A 24053-nucleotide genomic window follows, 5' to 3' on the forward strand; every position below is an offset into this window, starting at 1 on the left:
CGTAAAGAGATGTTTTTAATTAACGTACCCGTACTCATGAGATAATTTCATCTCACATTAATTTTGATACGTTTAACTAATCAAAAGAAACACCATTCTTACGACCCCTCACAAATTCTTCAGCAGTTTGACAAACATTAGTGAAACAGGGCATTGCAATATTTGTGATCTGTGTGTAGGCAGAGCTCGCAAATCACAATTGTTGTGATCATTAAAAGGTTCACTTATTTTTTATTACATTTTTAAACAAAGGAAATATACAATTACAAATTAGTCATTATATCCATATTACTGATGATTATTTATCATAAAATCTCATTGTGTAAATATTTTGTGAAAGCACCAATAGTCATCCCTATAATACAATATTGATATTGAGGTATTTGGTCAGAAATATCATGATATTTGATTTTTCCCACATCACCCAGCCCTACCCCTCACCCAGAGAAAAAACTCTGTTTGAGCAGTTAGACAAATCTAATAATAAGTTAAAGAAACAAACAAAAGAAAATGTGCATCATATATATATAAAACTATATAAAAGGGATTTCAGTCACACTATACGTCATTCACCATACATCATACAAATAAAGTGAGGTATAATCATATAAGTTTACACTCTATATCACAGTTCCAAGTGCAAAAATAAATACAGAAAATGGGAGGGAGCCCTTATGTGATTCACTCAGGAGCAGCTGGGAAACTGAACCCCTTAAACAAGAACAGGCCCCACATTTTATTGAATTGAGTGATAATAGCGGTGGGGCAATCAGCTTCCCAACTGTTCCCGACAATGTCTCAAAACGCTCAGACCAGACAGTTTGTAAAGATGGTCAAGACCAGTCCGTCCTCTCACTCACAAAGCTCTCCATAACCAGCCCCCCTCCCACCTCACTGACCTGCTCCACCACCACAGCCTCTGCTCCTCTGATGCCAACATCCTGTCTCCACCACTCAGGACCAAGCATCAGACCTGGGGTGACAGAGCTCTGTCCATGTTCAGATCACTAATCAAAACTCACCTTTTCAGAACTGCTTTGAATGTGTGATTAATGTTGTGTGTTAATAATTTTTTTTGTGTTGTTTTCTATAATCATTTAACTTATGTAAAGTGTCTTTGAGTACCCTGAAAAGCCCTCTATAAATAACATGTATTATTATTATTATTATTATTATTATTATTATTATTGTTATTATTAAAACGTGTATATGTAGCTGGAGCTAGATTAGGTCTATATCTACACAAGTCAGACCTTAGTATATTGAGGGCGGTGAATATTTTTGCACTGTATGAGCCCATGTTTGGCACAGATAGATTATGTGTACACTCGGTTAAGAGCTTTTTTCCAGAGCTCTTCCTCCCAAAGATCACTCTCCCATAGGGTTCCTACAGAGTCTAGAGGAGCCAGACGTAGCGAGTGTTTCTCACCATAAAGATAAGACAACATGCCTTTCAACTTAGTGATAGGTGTGAGAAAGTTATCCAAAGGCATAATCTCAGGCTGGTAAGGGAACTAAGGGGATTTATTGCTGATAAAACCGCAAATTTGTAGATATCTAAAGAAGCGATGTTTAGGGAGACTATACTTCACTTATAACTGCTGCAAGGATGCTAAAGTGTTATCAAGGCAGGGGTCCTGGAATGTTTGGATACCAAGATTGAACCATATTTTAAATGCACCGTCAGTCAAGGACGGAGGAAAGGCATGGTTTGCTGTTAATGGAGCAGAGGATGAAAATGTTTGAAAGCCAAAACGGCATCTGAATTGGTTCCAGATTTTCAAAGAGGTTTTAACTATTATATTCTTTGTATATGGAGAAGAAGGGTGTGAAATATGGGAGTGGACCAGAGCTGCAAGTGACACTGGCTTGGAAGACATTGATTCTATTACAAGCCAGGAAGAGAGGAAGCTCAGTGTATCTTGTTGTAACTAATATTGTATGGTTGTAAGATTGGCAGACCAATAATAGTACCTGAAATTGGGGAGGGTCTAAACGGACAGTCCACCTAGTGGTTTAGGCCTTTGTAAGATTTTTCTGCGCAGTCTTGGAGTTTTTTTTTTAAATCCCAGATGAATTCATAAAATAAAGTGTCTAATTTTGAGGGAGGCATTGAAATTATTAACTCTTGCAGCCAAAGTTAGATTCATCCCTAGATAAATTACCAAGTGGGGAAAAATTAGTGTTATACAAATCAATCTGTGACATTAACCCCAAAATGAATGAAACTACGTTCAGAGATCTTAAATGGTGAATTGCATTTTGCATAGGTGCATGTTGCCTTATTTAAGGGGAATAGTTCACTCTTAACAAAGTTTAGCTTATAGCCAGACATGAGAGCAAAACACTCCTGGGTTGTAGGGATAAGAGAAGTGGATGCCAGAAGATTGGAGCCACACAGCAGAAGGTTGTCTGCATACAAGGACACCCTCTGCTCTACATCATTCCTTCTAATACCAGAAACGCCTGCATGGGAGCGAGGTGTAATGGGGAGAGGCTTAATGGCAAGTTGGTTCCGAAAAATTGTGTGAGATCCTGTTTGGCAGAGTGATCCTCAGTGTTGCCAGGTAGAGACGTCCCCATTTGAGTTTAGAAAAGGAACGTTGCTGGCATTTGACTTGCCTGAATGCCACCCGCTTCATGGAAACAGACATCGTATAATCAAGGAAAACAGAGATCCAGCCTCTCTGGCTAGTTGCAGAATCTGGTTTCGGACCTAAAAGTAGTGAACTCTGACTATAAATGAACAAAGTGGTTTGCCATCTTTGGGCTTTATGCGTAGGGAGCAATGGGCATTATTGAGTATGGGCTTGTCCTGCAGACTGAGTAGTTTTTGCAAAAATTGGGCCATAAAGTCAACCATACGAGGGCCCTCTGGGATGCCTGTCACACGGATGTTGTTCTTCCTAGATCTTGCTACCAGGTCCTCGCACTTTTTGTCCGGTCGCATTAGAGTTGTGTAGTCAGCATAGCCACTGCAGATTCCAGCTCAGTAACAGACACTGTGGTCAGTGGATGCTTGTTCTAACTTTTGTATAGTTTCTCCCTGGGAGTCAATCTTCCGTTGTGTTGAGTCAATTGAACTCTCCAGCTCCTCTTTAATGGAAGACATCTCTGCACGGAATGTGGAGGATGATGAGTTGATTTTCAAAAAAATGTCAAGTTAAAGCGACTCCATCTCCATCATGGAAGAGAGTCTGTTTTGCACGTCGATTGCCTTTTATCGGTAAAGCCAACCAAAGTATTAATGCACCTCAGTCTAAAAGTTGTCCAACAAATGTTAAACAGTAAAAATAGGTAAATTTAAGTCAATTCTTCTCGGAGCATGGGGAGACATGTCCTACCTCCTCGACAAACCGGAAGTCCCACCGCTAAATGTTCACTAACAAAGTGTTTGATTCATTTTCCTACAATATTTGATCTTGCAATACAATGTCCACTGGTAGCAACTGCAGCATTATTGATCTTTTTTATGGTTATGTTTAGACTCTGGCAGCACTTGGTTACGGTTAGAGAAAGATCATGGTCTTGGTGTGATACAGAGCAAGTCTGCAGTGACTTGAAGCATGAAACACGTGTTTATTAACATTTAGTGAAACCACCATCTTTCATTAACTAAAGTGCTTTTGTTGCCTAAACCTGAAAACACACAGGACTCGGGATGTGAAGCTTAGTCTCTGGTGTCAACCATCCACCCCGACCTCTTCCCAACAAATTCAGTGCAGTACAAAAACATAGCACAGCATTACGCAACATAATATAATGTAAGAAATAGTAACTATATATATGTTGACACATACAGTATATGTATGTAAGATATAGCAATAGCATAGCTATGCTTCATATATATCATATGCATTTAAATTAATGTAGCAAATGACAAATTTTGATTAAATTGTTATGTAAACCTTTATGATAGATAGTGTTTACAAATATGACTGTAAATAAAAACATGGTAAAAGGATTTTATTACGAAAAAAAAAAAGAAGAACAGACAAAGAAATGTCTGAAATGTCTTAATTTCAGGCTGTGCACGGCCCCAAATCAAACTGAAACCATAAGTCTGGGGGACAAAAATAAGATTTTGAAAAGTGGAAATTACACCTTTAAGACCTGTTTTGCCTCCCAAATCATAATTGGCCCAATAACTGCAATGGTCTTTAGACAACTATCAATATCAGGGAGAAAGAATAACAGAAAAAGAAAGAACAGTTTGAAGAGATGTTGTGTGCAACAGCTTCAGCACACTGACCCACCAGGACGACTCCCATCTGTCTCCATTTATGAACTTTGAATCTAATCTGAGCTCCCTTTTATTCTTTTCAAGACCCCATTACTGTACAAGCAGCATGTGGTTAATGCAGCCGTTTTCATTATGAAGTAAATCACCTCTGAATCTGATCTAAAGCTGCAATCATCTGTTACAGGTCGATTTAATAGCTCCTGTACTTTAGTGCTAATAACGTTGCTCCTTAATAGCCCCGTCCCTTCAGAAACAACTCTTTCAAACCGGGGGCCATGTGGAAACAAGAAGCTAACACACTTTGGTGAGACGTTCACTGACTTTTTGCCCTGACACACACCACATACACTTTACTATGTGTCTTTGAGGAGAGGCAGCGCCATCACTCACTTACGTGTGTGTGTGTCTGTGTGAATATGTCCATGTGTGTGTGTGCGTGAATATAAATACATCCTTGACCTTTGTTTTCTTTGCACTTTTTCTCCAATGGGATACTGTTAAGAGTGGACTAACATACACACACATATATTCACACACACAGTGTAGTATTGCGGGCAGGATGGCGGGGTGGCAGCTGTTATTTATGTCTGCTTTCTTTAGCGAGGTTTCTCACAGGAACAGGAGCCGAGCAGGAATCCAACATTTCCTCTGAGCCCGTCATTTATCACTCTTTATTAATACAAACACACACACACATGCACACACAAATGCACAAATTGTAGACACAGATGCAGACCAGACAATTACACATACACAAATACGCATACATGCAAAAAATAGACACACTTATGCATGTCAGGTATGCATGGAGGATACAGACAATATCACACACACTGGCACAATAATACACACAGAAAAAAATTGTTTCCATTTGAATGTAGTGCAAATTTTAACCTACTTCCCAGAAAATCAGCAAAAGAAAATTCAGTTTCATGTGCATTTCCATCCACTGCTGTTAAGCGAATATCTAGTTGTTGAATTAAACAGTCAGATGTCATTAAACCATTGAGATGATGTCATTAAACGAACAGCAGTCAAACCGGCTCTTCCTCACTCATGCAATCAGTGTCCAACTTTAGAAAAGAAAGAAAGAAAAATGTCACAGAATTGAGACAAACGATTCAAAAACTTTATGATTTCAGTAACGGACAGAAAAAATCTGATTACATGTCTGTTACTATGAGTTCTCAGATTTAAATGTTAAAGCTCCTGTAAAGACAAATCCATGATTGGCTATTAATAATGTAATTTTGGATCTAATGTGCATGTAGTAAACACCTAAAAAGTATGAACATAACCTTTTGACATAACTATCTAATTCCTTAGAAAGTTTCTCTCCCTTCCCTTGTTACTGGGTTGCAGTTAGGCAGGGCTAATCAAGGTTATTAATTACATAATAAATACCTGCCCAATCATATTTAGGAGAAAGATGATTGATGTGGCTGTCCAGTCAAGCTGACTTCACAACACTTCATATCACCCATGAGAAAACAGTGTACTGCATTTTTCTTTTCTTTTAGCTAGATTGAGAATTCAAATTAGCCTGACATGGTTTGAAAGCTACTGTATTAAGCTAACTAGCTTAACCACTCAAATCTGTATTAATTACGGAGTTGATAAGTAGCTTTAAAATGAAGCATTGCAAAGCTAATGCTAACCATATCATGTTAGTGAATGGATGCTAAAACACTTAGCCTGGGAGCTATAGTTCAATAAATAAACAGATATGTGTGGCCTACCCTCGTCTGCTAGTTAGCTGATTAGTCAAGATAACTAGCAGACTACTGGCGTAGTTGATAATAAATTCAAAATTTTCGCAACTGTAAATATGCAGTGCATCACTCTAAATATGCTTCAAACACTCTGTCAAATACATAAATATAAAATAGAATCAAACAATAAAAGAAACTCAATTTAAAATATTAAAAACTCAGATAAAACCTTACGATATTTAACCTGACGTCAGAATAACTATCTCATAAAAGTACAGTTTTTTAACTTAATTAATGGATACTTAAAAAAAAAAAAAAATCTACTCCTGCTAAAACCTTTGCTTTACTTTAAGAAATAATGTCATAATGCTGCTGTAATACAGATAATCACATTTATATTTACAACATTATATTGCTAATTTCAAGTGATATGAAGTATAATTGGAGGAGTTTTTAAGTATTTTTTACATTAATCATGCAAATTTGATGGCTATGTAATATAAAACAAGGATATATCCTCCAACAACAAATTGGATTTAGCTTCACAAAGCTTTAGCAAACACTTTACTAACACAGATAATTAGGTTTATATTTACAAAAATCTACAGTTAATGTAAGACCGCTATAATTGATATGATGTTATGTACACGGCCACAGTAGCTCTGTATGTCTGCAGTGAAACCAGAGAGCTCACAGAGAAACTTGATCCATCATTATAGATACAGTTATTTTAATAAGTTAACAACATATAGACAGCAGGAGATTTGTGTGATTTGAAGGCTACCTGTGGAGACAATTTACTAACAAAAACTAAGAAAAGAGACAAATAGTTAGAAAACATGATGGATCATGTAGAGTCTGTGTGTATTGTTACGTTTGATAAAATGGAGGTCAGAACTAAAACATGATGACAATAAATCTGAACACGTTTCCTGCTTCACTTTTTATTGGTTTCCACACAAAGTTTTCCAGTTGAAAAGAATCACAGCAGGTTACAGGTTACATGAACATCCAGCAAACATCAGGAATCATTTACATTTTCTACATTTAGCAGGTTTTCTTATTCAGAGAGAAACAGCAGAGAAAACTTCAGCTCTTAAATCAACAACATGAACCCAAACTCACATGTCCACCTTAAATAAAACTCCTCCTCTGATTAAATGACAGAATTCAACTGATGAAAACTGAATAAAAACACTTTTTTACAGACAGAATTATTTGGGCTTCATCACATCAGATGAAAAATTGTAAAAATATTTTGAATTATTTCATATACAGTTTTACATACAGTATATTTAATTAAACAATAAATTACTGTGAACTGTGATTTAAAATAAAGTTCATCATGCAGTAATTGATTCTTGGCTGCTGGTCTTCATGGCTCCACACAAAGTCAACATCAGAAAACATGAACAACCATTTAAAATGACACAGTATCAATAAAAAACTAAAGGCTGAAGAGACCAAATATAAATCTCAGAAAATAAATCGAATCATTTTTGTTTGTTTGTTTGTTTTGTTAGTTTGACAAAAACAGCAACAAGTGAAACAACATGAACATATTTTGGAATAATGAGACAGCAGGAGGACAGAAGCTTCAGAGGTTAAATTCAGCAACTTTTCCCTTTAAGAAATAAATGAGAGTAATTATAAGAACCATCATCATCGTCTCTAACTGCTCTGTTCCACTGTCACAGAGACCTTCAGTGGGGAAATCTTCAGTTCATTCACAGTGTTAATGTAGGGAAACAATCTGTCAGTGAAAGTGTGTGTGAAGGTGTGTATGTGTGTGTTAGTATCAGGATCAGAGAAGGACAGATTTCCTCTGTTCCAGTCCAGATTCACTCTGATCCTCTGGAACTTCTTCTTCACTGGGAGAACAGTGTCTGGAGTTGATGGTGACAATGCTGAGTATTTATCATCATGGAACCCTATTCTCCATAATCCAGACTCTATGGCTCCCTTCCTCTGGACAGACTCTGATAACACACCCAGTCTCCAGTATATATTTTCTCCAACCTCGACATCCCAGCTGTGAGACCCTGAATTAAAGCCCTCAGAGCCCAGAACAGAGAAGAAGTTAAACCTCTCTGGATTATCAGGAAGCTGCTGTTTCTCTACTCCATATCTCACACTGGTCAGATCTTCAGACAAGATGAGTTGTGGATAAACAGTGTTTGGATCCAGAATGACAGGAGTGTAGGAGACCATCTCCTTCATCTTGTTCCAGATGTTGAAGGTCAGGTTGCCCAGGTGTTTGGCCTGGTCTATCAGAGCTCCTGAGAGCAGCTGTGGATCATCCAGCAGGGGGCAGCGCTGGACTCTTTCCACTGCAGCCTTGTAGTTGTGCAGGAATGAGACGTCTTCAGCTCTCAGCTCCTCCTCTGTTGCTCTGATTGTGTGTGAAAGAGCTGCTATCTCTCTGCTCAGAGCCTCCATCTTCTCCTTCATCATCTGACTCTTCTGCTCCTCTTCCTCCCTGAGAGCAGCCATCCTGGCCTCCTCTTCCTCTTCTAGAAACTGGTGAAGCTTCTTAAACTGCTCCTTAATCTGCCTCTCTGTGTGTTGGGCCTGGACCTTAATGTGTTCTGCTGTTTGATCAAACTTCACTTTAACTTGTTCAAGAACCTTTAACTTCTCTTTTAAGGGCTTCAGAGTTTCCTCAAGTATCTTCTTGTGTTGTCGTGCAGCTTCATCAATGGGTCTGAATCTGTGGTTGGTGTGTTTTTCTGAATCTCTGCAGACGACACACACTGGCTGCTGATGGTCCAGACAGAAGAGTTTGAGTTTCTCAGAGTGCAGACTGCAGAGAGCCTCTGAAGCTCTCTGATCTCTGTCCTGTAAGAAGGACTCACACAGGTTCTTTAACACCAGACTAACAGGTGGTTCTCCCTTTGAGGATCTTCTCTTACAAACTGGACACTCACGTGTTGATTTCTCTCTCCACCAGCTCTTCAGACAGTCTTTACAGAAGCTGTGGCTACATGACAGAACAACAGGATCTCTAAAGATGTCATGACAGACCGGACAGCAGAGATCCTCCTCTGATCTGGAAGCCATTTTGTCTCCGAGTGAAGCTGAAAACACAGCAGACAGTTAGTACAGTCAGTCATGGCTCCCCTCCCTCCTCTACTAACTTCACTGACATTTACTTTCACTTTGACTCCAGTTTCTAGTCAAACTCACATTCAGTGTGTGGAGAGTCAGCAGGTTGAAGCAGCAGAGTTCTAGTTTTCCACTTTTCTCTCCTGTAGCTGTACTCACTCAGAGGAAGTTGTTAGTTTGGTCTGAAGGTGAATCTGATCGTCTGTTTTTCAGTCTGTGTGTCTCCTTAGAGACGAAGAATAAACTGTTTCCTGCTTTGTCTCAGGTGAGTCAGCTGAGGGGTGGAGCTTTGTCAGACCTCCTCTAATAAATGCTGCTGCTTCACATGTAACACAGTGTGTTTCATTCCGGTGTTCAAAAACACACCTACCATCATATCTACAGGTCACAGACTAATAGATTTTATCTGATTTTATCTGTACAGTACAGAACTTCATGACCTTTATGAAGCTTAGAAAATAAACTGTCATTCAGAGGCTCCGTGGTTCTGTTGTAATGGATCTTTTATTGTGCAGGAAGTTCAGGTTCACATAGCAATAGTGTAGGCAGAAAGTATATTTTGGGTGGACTATCTTTTTCCAGAACCAACTTATGAAAAGTTAGAAGAAGAAAAAAGAACAAACAGACAAACTGAAAAATGAGCAACCAGTTTACTTTACAATGTTTAAAGAAAAACACAGCAGACGAGATATTAAAAGAGGGAGTCAGTTGTGTTTCCTGCTGTAGAAAGTGTCTCAGTTACTTTCACTTTGACTCGTGTTTTCTCAGTCAACAGCAGGTTGAAGTTGAACTATTTCACTACTTCAGGTCTTCAGTGCTTCCTGCTGTAATTGTCCTCTCTCAGTTTAAATCACAGCTTTGTAATGAAGGTAAATCTTACCGTCTGTCTGCCTCCTTCCAGTGAAGCTGAACAGTAAGAACCTGTTTCCTGCTTTGTGTCAGATGATGCCCTGTTAGAGGTGGAGCTTATTAAAGGAACAGATGATAAATATGATGAATACGATCCATTGCACTGCTTTGAGATCACATCATAATATCAACATAACTTTCACGGGAAGAGCACAAAGAGAAGATGATGATGTGATGAAGCTCTGTCAGCTGTCTGCATCTCAAATGGAAAAACACACAAGAAACCAAACTCGTCTCCACTGTTATTCTACTGGTTTTTACTTTGGTTTGTTTTTCATGGAGTTAAAGAGACATGAAAAACATGACAACACTAGTACCAACACAACTGTAGCACCACTAATAAAAACTCACAGTAACATGACATCAGCTATATATTACCCTGCTAAATAAAAGCTGTTTTTGTAAGTTAGGATAAAACGGGAGGAGTTTGGGTGTGTTCTGGAGGATTTCACACTGAATTATTGATGAATATTATATTCTTTTGGGACTTTAGGTGTGGCTGGTGCTTTGCAGTCTGCATCTCCTGAAGTCTAATTCTGAGTTTTACACACCAAAAATCACACTTCAGAGTCACCGGGGCCTAACATTTCACATTAAAGCTGTAGATACATTCTTTTCATAAAGTCCAAGCATTTCATGATATTTTCTGATTGATAACGGTTAAGCAGTTTACATATGCTTCATAATAAGTCAGTTCATCTAATAACAAACATTAACCTTCATATTAACACTTCATGATGTCTAAGCATACAACCTTCATTGGTTCAACTTTCTCAAACTATTTACACATTTTAAACCATCTACTGAAATAAACTTTAATACTATAGTGAAAGGAACTAAAGTTAGGCAACACTTATGTGATTAGATTACTTTCAGAAACATATTTAAATATAAATTGAACATAACTCTTACTCCATAATAAAAAGTATTCAACATGACTATTGTTTAACAATAAAAGAAAACTTTAAACTCAAATCCTTCAAACATTATATCTTTACATTCCTAATACTTCAGAAACTTCATTCTTTCAACACACCTGCTCGTCTAATTTAACTATTAAAATATGATTGTCTATGAGGTTAATAGATCATGAGTAATAAATACTTGGATGATTTTACAATACAAATATATGGTTATCAAACATTCATTAACTCTTCACATAAGGGAATTTAACTCTTGTCAATAGAGGGCGGTATGGTTAACTGTAGTGCAAAGGTTAATACAATCTAAGTCCTATATCTCTTTAGTAGACAGTCATACACCCATGAAAGTTATACCATTCTTCTTGTATTTATATGACAAATAACATGATATAAGTTGCCTAATGATTAGACATTTAATTTAAATGAATTTCAGGTTTGCCTCAGATTTGCAGGGAGGCTTCACAAAGTCCTCAGGAATGTGGGTTAGTTTTATGGCTTTGGTTACTAACATCTGATACACTTGAGTACATACGTGGTTGCCTTTTCATTTTCGCAGATCCTACTGTGCTCAGTTTACGCAGTTGTCAGCTGATTAGGGTACGTGGTCAAGCCATGACACTTTACTGTTCACCATTCATGCTTTCCAATCATTCATCCTAAATCTTTCAAAGAATTTCTCTGCTCTGAGATTACAGACTTGGCTGGATTTGCCATGTCTGATTTTGTACAATTTAGGTAAAAAAAAAGTAATTTGGTTATTGAATTTGTTTCCTCGTATCAAAATCAGAATTGTTCATTTCAGAGAACCTACTAAAAGGTGTTCAATTTTCAATTTCTTTGTGAGTTACTGTGTCAAATATATATGATTCTATCATTTCTAAAGTCATATAAATAATATAATAATAAAAGAATTTTGTACAAGACTAGATGGTTGCATCACAAAACATAATGTACTGTGTGAACAGCAATATTGATTTAGAACTAATAGGACACTTTGTTTGCACTTATAGAATTGGTAGACGAGATAACTACAGCAATAGAAAATAAATATGTAATATTGTATTTCTGGATCTCAAAAGAAACATTTGGCACGGTAGACCATGTCTAATGATGACAAAATTACAGAGATATGGAAGTAGAGGGACAGTATTCTCCTGACTTACCCGCTACTTCAAGAAGGGATATCAGTATGTTCAGATACAATATTTTAAATCACAATTACTGAAGGTTACTTGTGCGGTTCCCATGGCTCAGTGTTGGGACCACTGTTGTTTATTTTGTACATAAATACATATGTGAAGTGTTCTATTTACAGATAATACAAGTTTCCTCTGTTGTTGGGACAACTTGGACCAAACTTTTGAAGAGGAATTGTAAAAGCTAAAGAGTGATTTTGATGCAAATAAACTATACTGAATTTAAGTAAAATGAAATTTATAATCTTTGGTAATCATTCAAAAACTCAAATAAGAAAATCATGATAAATGATGTAGAAATCGAAAGAGTGACTGAAATTAAATTTCTTGGAGTGACAATAGATAATAAATTGTGCTGGAAGCTATATATAAATTATATTAATGTAAAATATCAAAATAAATTGCAATACTATATAAAGCCAAAGATTTTCTAAATCGAGCTTCATTATACACTTTACATTGTTCCTTTATAGTTCCATACATACTAACTCACTGTAGAAGATTGGAGAAATACATATAGACAAACACTAAACCAATCTTCATCCATAAAAAGATAAAGCCATATGAATTGTAAACAACACTACTTATAGAGAACCAGCAAATCCATTCTTTATTAAATTAAAAGCACTAAAATTCAAAGATTTGGTCGACTTCAAAACTGCCCAAATCATGTACAGACAAAACTCAACAATTACCTAACAGTGTCCAAGGCTTGTTTCGACTCATAGGAAGTAAACATGACCTAAGAGGAACTTGTAACATTTTGTTTGTTTCCAACCTGAATGATTTGTTCTTGTTTGAAGATTTTGTTTTGATGCTCTTGCCTATACATTTGTAATTCATTGCTTCTTGCTTATAGGTTTTAATTTGTTTGTTTTCTAAAATGTTCGAAAATGTTTGAATTAAAGTTTCACAAGTTTATCTTTATTCTATTCAATGAGTGTTAGGAATAGGATGAATTCTATGTAAGTAACAGTCTGGGTTACTTATTGTTTAATGAAGTTAAGTCAGTTATCAAAGGTTCCCCCACTGTGACAGTCACCAAAGAAGCCAACTCTGAAACTACAATTTCTGCCGTACAGTCCCCTGACACCCTGTTTCACAATCCACAGCTGCAGCAATGTGGATTTAGAAAGACAGGCATCCAGAGGCAGTGAAACTGATGAGAGAATCAGAAAAAGCTAAAACTGGTAAACTCCACAGTGGTTCTGGATAATTACTTTCAATGTTCACTTAGTGTAGTATTAGGATGTCAGAGGAAAGAGAAAGATAATCTTATTTTATTTACTTATTTATTATGATTTTTTTTTCTTGTAATCTAAGTGTGAAATTTAATCTCAAATTAATTAATTAATGGTGTGAATAGTGAGAACTAATGGCAAATTTCGAATAGTATACTATAGTTTGAGTACAATAGATTTTAGTCATTAAGGTCAGCTATTTTAAGTTAGTCTAATATTGATTCCACAATTGATGTGGATAGTCAGACAACAATTTCAGTACAGAAGCTAAAGTATCAAAATCCATAGCATTAACATTCAAATAATTTGTTCTGGTTCAAATTGTTAGAGTTCTCATTTGACTCACACAATAGCCTGTAAATGTTTTAAAAAGAAGTTCACATGCCAAATTCAGTTAATTAAATCCAAATAGGGTGCTGTAGCTTATTGTACTTCTGTAAATAGCAGATAAGGGTGTCCTGGAAGTTGTAAATGCAGATTCTTTGGCTTCGCCCACTGATATGCACTTGCTGCTAACCTAGGCAGGGGTGACTACGGAACTTCGTGGCAGTCAGGCTAGCCTTAAGGTCTTTCAATTATATGTATGCAATAAGTTCATACGTGCTGAAATCTCACAGCCACGTTCAGTAATTGGGGCACCATTAGTACTTCAATTCAACAAGTTGCACTTAACTTGTTCACAATTATTATCATCCGCTCTGGAGTCTCGCAGCAGTGGGTTCATTAATTAACGTTAATCCACACAGGGTCTTGTCTTATATCTTCACCTTAGCCTTTAACTAGCTTTTGTCTCAGTCTGCTTTGCACTTATGCACTTACACAGCTGCACTTCTTTTAATAATGTTGAATTTTACTTCATTGTATACATTCTACGCATTCTATGTTTTCACTTTATTTTATCTTATGTTTATTTACATTATCACCATGTTTTTATTTTCCTTCTGATATACATTTACATAATTTGTTAAATGTATGTCTTTTGTGATTTGCAGCACTTGGTGCATGTTATTTCTCTTGTTGCAAGCACTTTGAGCTGCATTATTATCATTATTACGATTATTATTTTTGTATGAAAGGTGCTATACAAATAGCGCTATTATTATTATTATTATAGTGTCCTTTCAATTGCGCATGGCAGCGCAGAACAATAACTGGGCGCCACTAACACCAACTTCATTCTAACAGTTTACACAGAGATCAATTGACAAGTTTAAACAAACAGATATATGTGTCACCAAGCATTACGGCAGCCAAATTATATCATGTTATCACCACAAACAGCAGCCAACACATGAAACAACCAGTTCAGCTATAATAGCTAATAAGTTCATGCTAGCAGGCTAAAGGCTAATGCTAGCGCTAACAGCTAAAGTCTGTTAAAACAAAGATTGCAAATCACAACTGGGATTATTATTTTCATCACTATCTCACAGTAAATACAAGCAAACCTTGACTGGCCTTCAAATGATTTCCTGGACTTCTGATGAGTTTCTAGCAATGTTAAGCAGCTATCATTAAAGCTAACGTTGTTTGTTTACAAGTCATTTCAGACTGCTCCGACAGAGTCTTTAGGCAGGCTTCACTTCTAGTTCGCAGTATTGCTCTCAGACAGCAGGTAGAGGTTCAGTTTCAAACATTCTTCTTCTTCTTCTTCTTCTTCTTCTTCTTCTTCTTCTTCTTCTTCTTCTTTTTCTTCTTCTTCTTGAGCTTAAGTTGCGGATTCAGGCTTTAGTTGGCTTGTATTAACTTAAGATGAGTGTTGTAACGTTTAGTCTGACTACGCTCAAGTCTTCAGCGGTGTCTACTTCAAAATAATATGCTGTACGTGTTTACTTCAAAACTAAATTACTATACATGGAAATACGAGACTTAATGTTACTAATTATGTCTAAATAATGTTACAAAAACAAATTAACTTGTTGCAATACAAGATTAAATAGGATATATTTAGTTGAAGAACAAATTAAAGAGATGTCATTAGAATTTCTTGAGTTCTTGGAGGCCAGCTCAAAGAGGAATCTCTTTGAATCGGTAGAAAACTGCTTTGTTTTTATTGATTGATCTGTTGATTTTATGTACATGGCCACAGTAGCTCTGTATGTCCGCAGTGAAACCAGAGAGCTCACAGAGAAACTTGATCCATCATTATAGATACGGTTATTTTAATAAGTTAACAACATATAGACAGCAGGAGATTTGTGTGATTTGAAGGCTACCTGTGGAGACAATTTACTAACAGAAACTGAGAGAAAAGAGATGAATAGTTAAGAAAGATGATGGATCCTGTAGAGTCTGTGTATATTGTTACGTTTGATAAAATGGAGGTTAGAACTAAAACATGATGACAATAAATCTGAACACATTTCCCGCTTCACTTTTTATTGGTTTCCACACAAAGTTTTCCAGTTGAAAAGAATCACAGCAGGTTACAGGTTACATGAACATCCAGCAAACATCAGGAATCATTTACATTTTCTACATTTAGCAGGTTTTCTTATTCAGAGAGAAACAGCAGAGAAAACTTCAGCTCTTAAATCACCAACATGAACCCAAATTCACATCCACTTTAAAACTCACATGTCCATCTTAAATAAAAACCCTCCTCTGATTAAATGACAGAATTCAACTAATCAAAACTAAATAAAAACACATTTACAGATAGAATTATTTTGACTTCATCACATCAAATGAACAATTGTAGAAATATTTTGAATTATTTCATATAGAGTTTCACATACAGTATATTTAATTAAATTATCAAATAAATGAGAGTAATTATAAGAACCATCATCACCATCTCTAACTGCTCTGTTCCACTGTCACAGAGACCTTCAATGGGGAAATCTTCAGTTGGAGTTTATTCACAGTGTTAATGTATGGAAACAGTCTGTCAGTGAAAGTGTGTGTGAAGGTGTGTATGTGTGTGTTAGTATCAGGATCAGAGAAGGACAGATTTCCTCTGTTCCAGTCCAGATTCACTCTGATCCTCTGAAACTTCTTCTTCACTGGTAGAACAGTGGAGAGAGCTGGTGGTGACCATGCTGAGTATTTATCATTATAGAACTCTATTGTCCATAATCCAGACTGTATGATTCCCTTCCTCTGGACAGACTCTGATAACACACCCAGTCTCCAGTATATATTTTCTCCAACCTCGACATCCCAGCTGTGAGTCCCTGAGTTAAAGCCCTCAGAGCCCAGGACAGAGACATAATAATCAAACCTCTCTGGATTATCAGGAAGCTGCTGCTGTTTCTCTCCATATCTCGCACTGGTCAGATCTTCAGACAGAATGAGTCTTGGATAAACAGTGTTTAGATCCAGAATGACAGGAGTGTATGAGACCATCTCCTTCATGTTATTCCAGATGTTGAAGGTCAGGTTGCCCAGGTGTTTGGCCTGGTCTATCAGAGCTCCTGAGAGCAGCTGTGGATCATCCAGCAGGAGGCAGCGCTGGACTCTTTCAACTGCAGCCTTGTAGTTGTGCAGGAATGAGACGTCTTCAGCTCTCAGTTCCTCCTCTGTTGCTCTGACTGTGTGTGAAAGAGCTGCTATCTCTCTGCTCAGAGTCTCCATCTTCTCCTTCATCATCTGACTCCTCTGCTCCTCTTCCTCCCTCAGAGCAGCCATCCTGGCCTCCTCTTCCTCTTCTAGAAACTGGTGAAGCTTCTTAAACTGCTCCTTAATCTGCCTCTCTGTGTGTCCGGCCTGGACCTTAATGTGTTCTGCTGTTTGATCAAACTTCACTTTAACTTGTTCACAAACCTTTAACTTGTCTTTTAAGGGCTCCAAAGTTTCCTCAAGCATCTTCTTGTGTTGTCGTGCAGCTTCATCGATGGGTCTGAATCTGTGGTTGGTGTGTTGTTCTGAATCTCTGCAGACGACACACACTGGCTGCTGATGGTCCAGACAGAAGAGTTTGAGTTTCTCAGAGTGCAGACTGCAGAGAGCCTCTGAAGCTCTCTGATCTCTGTCCTGTAAGAAGGACTCACACAGGTTCTTTAACACCAGACTAACAGGTGGTTCTTCCCTGGAAGATATTCTCTTACAAACTGGACACTCATGTGTTGGTTTCTCTCCCCACCAGCTCTTCAGACAGTCTTTACAGAAGCTGTGGCTACATGACAGAACAACAGGATCTCTAAAGATGTCATGACAGATCGGACAGCAGAGATCCTCCTCTGATCTGAAAGACATTTTGTCTCCAAGTGAAGCTGAAAACACAGAAGACAGAAAGTACAGTCAGTCATGGCTCCCCTCCCTACTCTACTAACTTCACTGAAATTTACTTTCACTTTGACTCCAGTTTCTAGTCAAACTCACATCTGTCTGTTTTTCAGTCTGTGTGTCTCTTTAGAGAACATCCTGCTTCGTCTCAGGTGAGTCAGCTGAGGGGTGAAGCTTTGTCAGACCTCCTCTAATAAATGCTGTTGCTTCACATTTAACACAGAATGTATTTCATTGAAAAGAAAAACACAGCAGACAAGACATTAAAACAGGAAGTCAGTTGTGTTTCCTGCTGTAGAAAGTGTCTCAGTTACTTTCACTTTGACTCGTGTTTTCTCAGTCAGCAGCAGGTTGAAGTTGAACTATTTCAGTACTTCAGGTCTTCAGTGCTTCCTGCTGTAATTGTCCTCTCTCAGTTTAAATCACAGCTTTGTAATGAAGGTAAATCTTACCGTCTGTCTGCCTCCTTTCAGTGAAGCTGAACAGTAAGAACCTGTTTCCTGCTTTGTGTCAGATGATGCCCTGTTAGAGGTGGAGCTTATTTAAGGAACAGATGATAAATATGATGAATATGATCCATCGCACTGCTTTGAGATCACATCATAATGTCACCATAACTTTCATGGGAAGAGCACAAAGAGAAGATGATGATGTGATGAAGCTCTGTCAGCTGTCTGCATCTCAAATGGAAAAATACACAAGAAACCAAACTCATCTCCACTGTTATTCTACTGGTTTTTACTTTGGTTTGTTTTTCATGGAGTTAAAGAGACATGACAACACTAGTACCAACATAACTGTAGCACCACTAACAAAAACAGTGAAAGTGAAATACAAATAAACAAGAAAGCCAACATCAATAAATAAAGTCAATAAAAATCACTAATATGTTTTGGATATTTTAATTAAATTTCTCTGAAAATTATCTAATGGGTTTCAGATCATTTTAAAAAAGTAAACTGAGAAAAACTTTGCAGCTGATTTTTTCTCAAACTTTACATTCTTATAGTTGTATATTCTTATTCAGTGTATCATGTATCTATCAGATGTCTGATGATATCTGGTGATATCAACAAATTCTGGCTCATGTAAGTGTTTTATTTCTTATACAATGATTTTTAGTGCCTAAGCACAAAACTACTCCCCTGAGACTGAAAACATGATGCTGTTATTAGTCTTTGGAGCCGTTTCTAAACAAACTAACATGACCAAACGCTTCATGATGAAGGAACATGTCACCCAGTGCAGCAGTGTGGCTCACTAACGTGTTTTTAATAGTTTCTGGACAACAACGGAAGAATAAGATATATTAGGCTTTGATACACACACAATACTTGTTAGTAGATCAATTCATTGTTGGTTTGGATCCAAAAATGAGATTTGTTGACAAGAAGAAATACCAACAATGGTATATCTGAGGTGTAATTCACTCTGCAAAGCCATGTGACACACAGGTGCTATAGTACCTGATCCTGCCACACTGTGTCATGTGATAGTTCCTGATATTTGCTAACAATCTTCTAATTTTCTATATCTTTTAATGCCATGAACAAACCAGGACTTTGGGGTTCTCCCAGAATTTTAAGTTTGGCATGGCAGGTTAAAAAAATAAACTACACTGTAAAAAACTTACTGTAATTCATTTTACAGTAAGTTACCTGTCAATTACTGCCAGTTAATTACTGTCATTTATTTTACAGTAAGTTACCTGTCAATTGCTGCCAGTTAATTACTGTAAATATAAACACAGTGCACTTACTGTAAAATAAATTACAGTAAGTGTACTGTGTTTTTATTTACAGTAGCAACTATAAAATGAAACAGTATTTTAATGGTACTGTATCTACTGTTACAGTAGCTGTATGTAACTGTAAAATAAAATACAGTAATCTTATGCTACTGTGTAATGGATTACAGTGCCAGACATTTTGCAGTAAATTAGATTACAGTTATTCATATAATGCTGTAAACTTTCAAACCACTTTTAAATTTCAATAAATGAGTACAGAACTAACTCTTTAAATGACAATTATTCATTGTTAACTGTTGAACAGAAACTACTACATTTTACTTATTACTTATTTTCACTGTGCACAGGGATTGTGCACCATGTTTACAGAAATCTAATGGCCTTCTTCCATATGGCAGAAATACCCACATTGAATAGTGAACCGCTGCCATTAAATCTGTGATGCACAGTGCAAATGGTTTTCCCTCAGACAGGACAGCAGAACAAAATAAGTTGTTTACCATTAATGACGTAAAAGAGCCTGTTGCCTGCAGTTCTACGTCTACCAGCTCACTGCAGCTGATTCCTCTTTTACCAATTCTCCTTTGCAATATATAAAACTGATCTGCTGACCAAATGGCACAAACCCATTTTGCATAGACCAATGTTTACTGACCAATACTGCAGTCTGTTTTACATTTCCTGTGCATGCTTCATAATAAAAGCCACACAGTGGTTCACCAGTGAGAAGCTTTTAATATGAAGTAGCAACAGCAGGAAATATTCTGACTGCATGGGCTTATTTAACACAGCTTAATTAAACACAGTAAATGAGAATATAGTAAATAAAAGTGAAGTAAATAAATGTTTTCTTTCCAATGTTTGCCATTAAAGAAGCAGGGACCATATGCAACGTTCTGTCCTCTAAATATCATTCTGTAACAAAGTTTTCAAATGTGTATATTACAGCAAATATTACAATGACAACGTTAAAGATACAATATGTAAAAAGCTTGTTTAAATCTGTAACCACAGTTAAACAAATCATCATGAAAAAAATAATACAGATGCCATTTAATAAGCCCACCACAAGTTAAAAAAAAACAAAAAACAAAATCAAATCACTGAACTTGATATATATATATATATATATATATATATATATATATATATATATATATATATATATATATATATAGACACTGACAATAGACACTGTCATTTCCTTGAAACAAAACACTCTCAGGTAATCTAAACATGGATATTCAGCTGTGGGAGATGTCACCAGGTACTCAGGTGTCCATAGAGTCTTTAAAATTATGTTTGTGGATGCGTACTTGTCTGTAAAGAGTCCAACAGCCCACCTCAGTCCACTTTACATCACAAGTCCACTGGGCCAATAGGCTTTGGATGCAGGTCAGGAACCGCTGGGTGATTTCACTTTGATCCTCCACTGCTGCTTCGTGTTCTTCAGCAAATTGGATGTTTTACCATTACTGTCAGTGTAATAGCCAACCTATGATCAAAATACATGTTTTTAAGACTCTCAAAGTAAGCTTTTGTAGAATAGGCTACACCTAACAAGATTTTAATTACCTATTGTAACAAACATTTAAATACATCTTAACAGCAAGATTAACAATCACAGGGAAAATGCACGTAAAATGAATCTAAAAACAATAGGATGTGATGTAAAAATGTTGATGAGCAATACCTTTTGAACGGGCTCCAGCAATGTCATTGTTTCCTCCTGATATTCAACTGTGAACCTTTAGCAAGATGTGAAGATGGTAGCCAAGGTGGTGGTGAAGTCAGGTCTTCATCAGCAGCATCCATTTAGTCATACACGGGATCTCAGGTTCAGGTTCTCCTGATGAATAATAATCAAGCACTGAATTAACAACAGTTCTATTACCATAAAGTTTTTACTGTTTTTTACTGTTTTCTCTGTGAAAACTAAGAAGCTTATACAACAGAGACAATATCATTTTTGAGCTAGTACATGAGAACAGATCTAAGCAGATGACTGCTGAGATGCTTGTGGTTAAGCCAAAATAAATATAAAATATAAATATAAAATATCTAAAAACAGGCACATAGTATAACAAGCACAGCTGCCACAAGCGCTTACTAACTTGGCTTTGTCTGTGGATTTTAAATCTTACCTTGCACAGTGAGACCTGGGATGATGGAGAGACTGGTCTCTGGCATCAGCAGGAGTGGTCATCAGCTGTGAGGAGTAGAAATAAGATGAAGAAAGGCATCAGGATTAAGAGCCGTGCATCACTTTGGAAAACATTATTTTTACTGAGGGTGTTTGCTTTTTAATTAATAGTCCTTTACATATATATACATATACACACACACACACACACAAACATACATAAATACATATACATCTTGGAACACAGTAAATTCACACACAGCAGACCATTTTGCCTTCTCTATCAGACCTAATGTTAAAATAATTAACTATTAAGTTGCAGGGATGAAAAACAGAGGGTGATGTTTTCACAGTTGAACTAGTCTAACAGTGTTGAGTTAGCCAGGGAGTGACACAGGCTTAACACACATTACAGTGCTCTCACATGTGCTATGAAGGCAGAATACATAAAGCTAACATCTTTAACATTAAGGCATGATGACAAGTTATATTTGTGACATGAAGCGGCATTTATGAATGTTCCAAGTTTGTTGCGTCCTTTATTTCAGAGTATTCTGCAATTAAATGTTAGCTGGTGAAGTTAACAAGCTGTAGGAGGTCAGAAAGTCCACATTATCCATCTATGATACCGTATGACAATCTTACGCTGAAAAAAAACGGACAAGAACATGAGTACTCTTAAAAAGAAAATCCTTTAAAGTAAAAAAAGATAATGTAGTAATCCAAAGAGCTGTTAAATCCCAAACCGGCTGCAGTGAAGTAAATTCCTTCAGCGCCCACATTGACTCAGTGACACTATTCACATGATGTTTTTCTTTGGCTCAACCAATCATCTCATGACTTCACTGACAGCCTGTCATGACCTGATAAACATTGAGACAAATTTAAAAACTGAAAGTAAGAGCCTGCAGAAGCATCAACAAACAAGGTCTCATCTTGAAGTATTTCAATTCATATGAAAAGAATAATTATTTCAAACTTATGTTTAAATTATTTAATCTGCACCATGAATTTGAGGATTTTATTTGAAGGTATTACAAAATAACCTTCAAATTAGTGATTTTCTTTACAAAAGGGAAAGCTGCGACCTTAAATAAGTAATTATTAGTAACATAATGGTGTCTGCAGTAATATGAATATTACTGTGATTTTCCACAGTAACATAATGGTTACTGTGAATTTCTACAGCAACATAATGGTTATTGTGATTTTCTACAGTATCATAATTCTTACTGTGATTTTCTACAGTAACATGATGGTTACTGTGATTTTCTACAGTAACATAATGGTTACTGTGAATTTCTACAGCAACATAATGGTTATTGTGATTTTCTACAATATCATAATTCTTACTGTGATATTCTACAATAACATGATGGTTACTGAGATTTTCAACAGTACTATGATGGTTACTGTGATTTTCTACAGTATCATAATGCTTTCTGTGATTTTCTACAGTGACATAATGGTTACTGTGATTTTTTACAGTAAGGCATGGTTACTGTGATTTTTTACTGTACTATGATAGTTACTGTGATTTTCTAGAGTAACATAATGGTTACTGTGATTTTCTACTGTAGTATAATAGTAACAGTGATTTTCTACAGTATCATAATGCTTACTGTGATTTTCTACAGTATCATAATGCGTATTGTGATTTTCTACAGTAACATGATGGTTACTGTGATTTTCTACAGTGTCATAATGGTTACTGTGATTTTCTACAGTAATATGATGGTTGCTGTGATTTTCTACAGTATCATAATGCTTTCTGTGATTTTCTATAGTAACATGATGGTTACTGTGATTTTCTACAGTAGTATAATGGTGACTGTGATTTTCTACAGTAGTATAATGGTGACTGTGATTTTTACAACAACGTGTGGTTACTGTGATTTTCTACAGTAGTATAATGGTGACTGTGATTTTTTACAATAATATATGGTTACTGTGATTTTCTACAGTACTATGAAAGTTACTGTGATTTTCTACAGTATCATAATGCTTTCTGTGATTTTCTACAGTAACACAATGGTTACTGTGATTTTCTACAGTAAGGTATGGTTACTGTGATTTTTTACTGTACTATGATAGTTACTGTGATTTTCTACAGTAACACAATGGTTACTGTGATTTTTTTACAGTAAGGTATGGTTACTGTGATTTTCTACTGTAGTATAATAGTAACAGTAATTTTCTACAGTAACATAATGCTTTCTGTGATTTTCTACAGTAACATAATGGTTACTGTGATTTTCTGCAGTAGTATAATGGTGACTGTGATTTTTTACAGTACTATGATAGTTACTTTTGGTTACTGTGATTTTTTACTGTAGTATAATAGTGACTGTGATTTTCTACAGTATCATAATGCTTACTGTGATTTTCTACAGTAACATAATGCTTTCTGTGATTTTCTACAGTAACATAATGGTTACTGTGATTTTCTACAGTAGTATAATGGTGACTGTGATTTTTTACAGTAACATAGTTACTGTGATTTTCTACAGTAACATGATGGTTACTGAGATTTTCAACAGTACTATGATAGTTACTGTGATTTTCTACAGTATCATAATTCTTACTGTGATTTCCTACAGTAAC

General features: G+C 36.4%; 2 protein-coding genes across 3 annotated transcripts; both read right to left on the bottom strand.

Annotated features, from left to right (window-relative positions):
- Nucleotides 1–7488: 7488 nt before the first annotated feature.
- Nucleotides 7489–10079, bottom strand: LOC122981372 (nuclear factor 7, ovary-like). 2 transcript variants are annotated; one of them, XM_044350069.1, is made up of 2 exons: nt 9941–10079; nt 7489–9032 (listed from the first exon to the last, which is right to left on the bottom strand). In XM_044350069.1, exon 2 carries the CDS (start codon nt 9013–9015, stop codon nt 7627–7629), a length of 1389 nt encoding a protein of 462 aa, XP_044206004.1. In that variant the 5' UTR covers nt 9016–9032; nt 9941–10079; the 3' UTR covers nt 7489–7626. The 2 variants fall into 2 exon arrangements, with proteins under 2 accessions (XP_044206004.1, XP_044206005.1); XM_044350070.1 differs by lacking the exon at nt 9941–10079 and adding an exon at nt 9142–9727.
- Nucleotides 10080–15398: 5319 nt separating this feature from the next.
- On the bottom strand, nt 15399–18327 carry LOC122981371 (nuclear factor 7, ovary-like). The gene is made up of 2 exons (XM_044350068.1): nt 18009–18327; nt 15399–17543 (listed from the first exon to the last, which is right to left on the bottom strand). Exon 2 carries the CDS (start codon nt 17524–17526, stop codon nt 16129–16131), a length of 1398 nt encoding a protein of 465 aa, XP_044206003.1. The 5' UTR covers nt 17527–17543; nt 18009–18327; the 3' UTR covers nt 15399–16128.
- Nucleotides 18328–24053: the final 5726 nt, after the last annotated feature.

The sequence above is a fragment of the Thunnus albacares genome, chromosome 4, assembly GCF_914725855.1.
Source record: "Thunnus albacares chromosome 4, fThuAlb1.1, whole genome shotgun sequence".
Taxonomy (NCBI): Eukaryota; Metazoa; Chordata; class Actinopteri; order Scombriformes; family Scombridae; genus Thunnus; species Thunnus albacares.

Excerpts from the sequence above, each read along its gene's own strand:
- LOC122981372 (XM_044350069.1), bottom strand. The coding sequence starts at position 9,015 with ATGGCTTCCAGATCAGAGGAGGATCTCTGCTGTCCGGTCTGTCATGAC.
- LOC122981371 (XM_044350068.1), bottom strand. The coding sequence starts at position 17,526 with ATGTCTTTCAGATCAGAGGAGGATCTCTGCTGTCCGATCTGTCATGAC.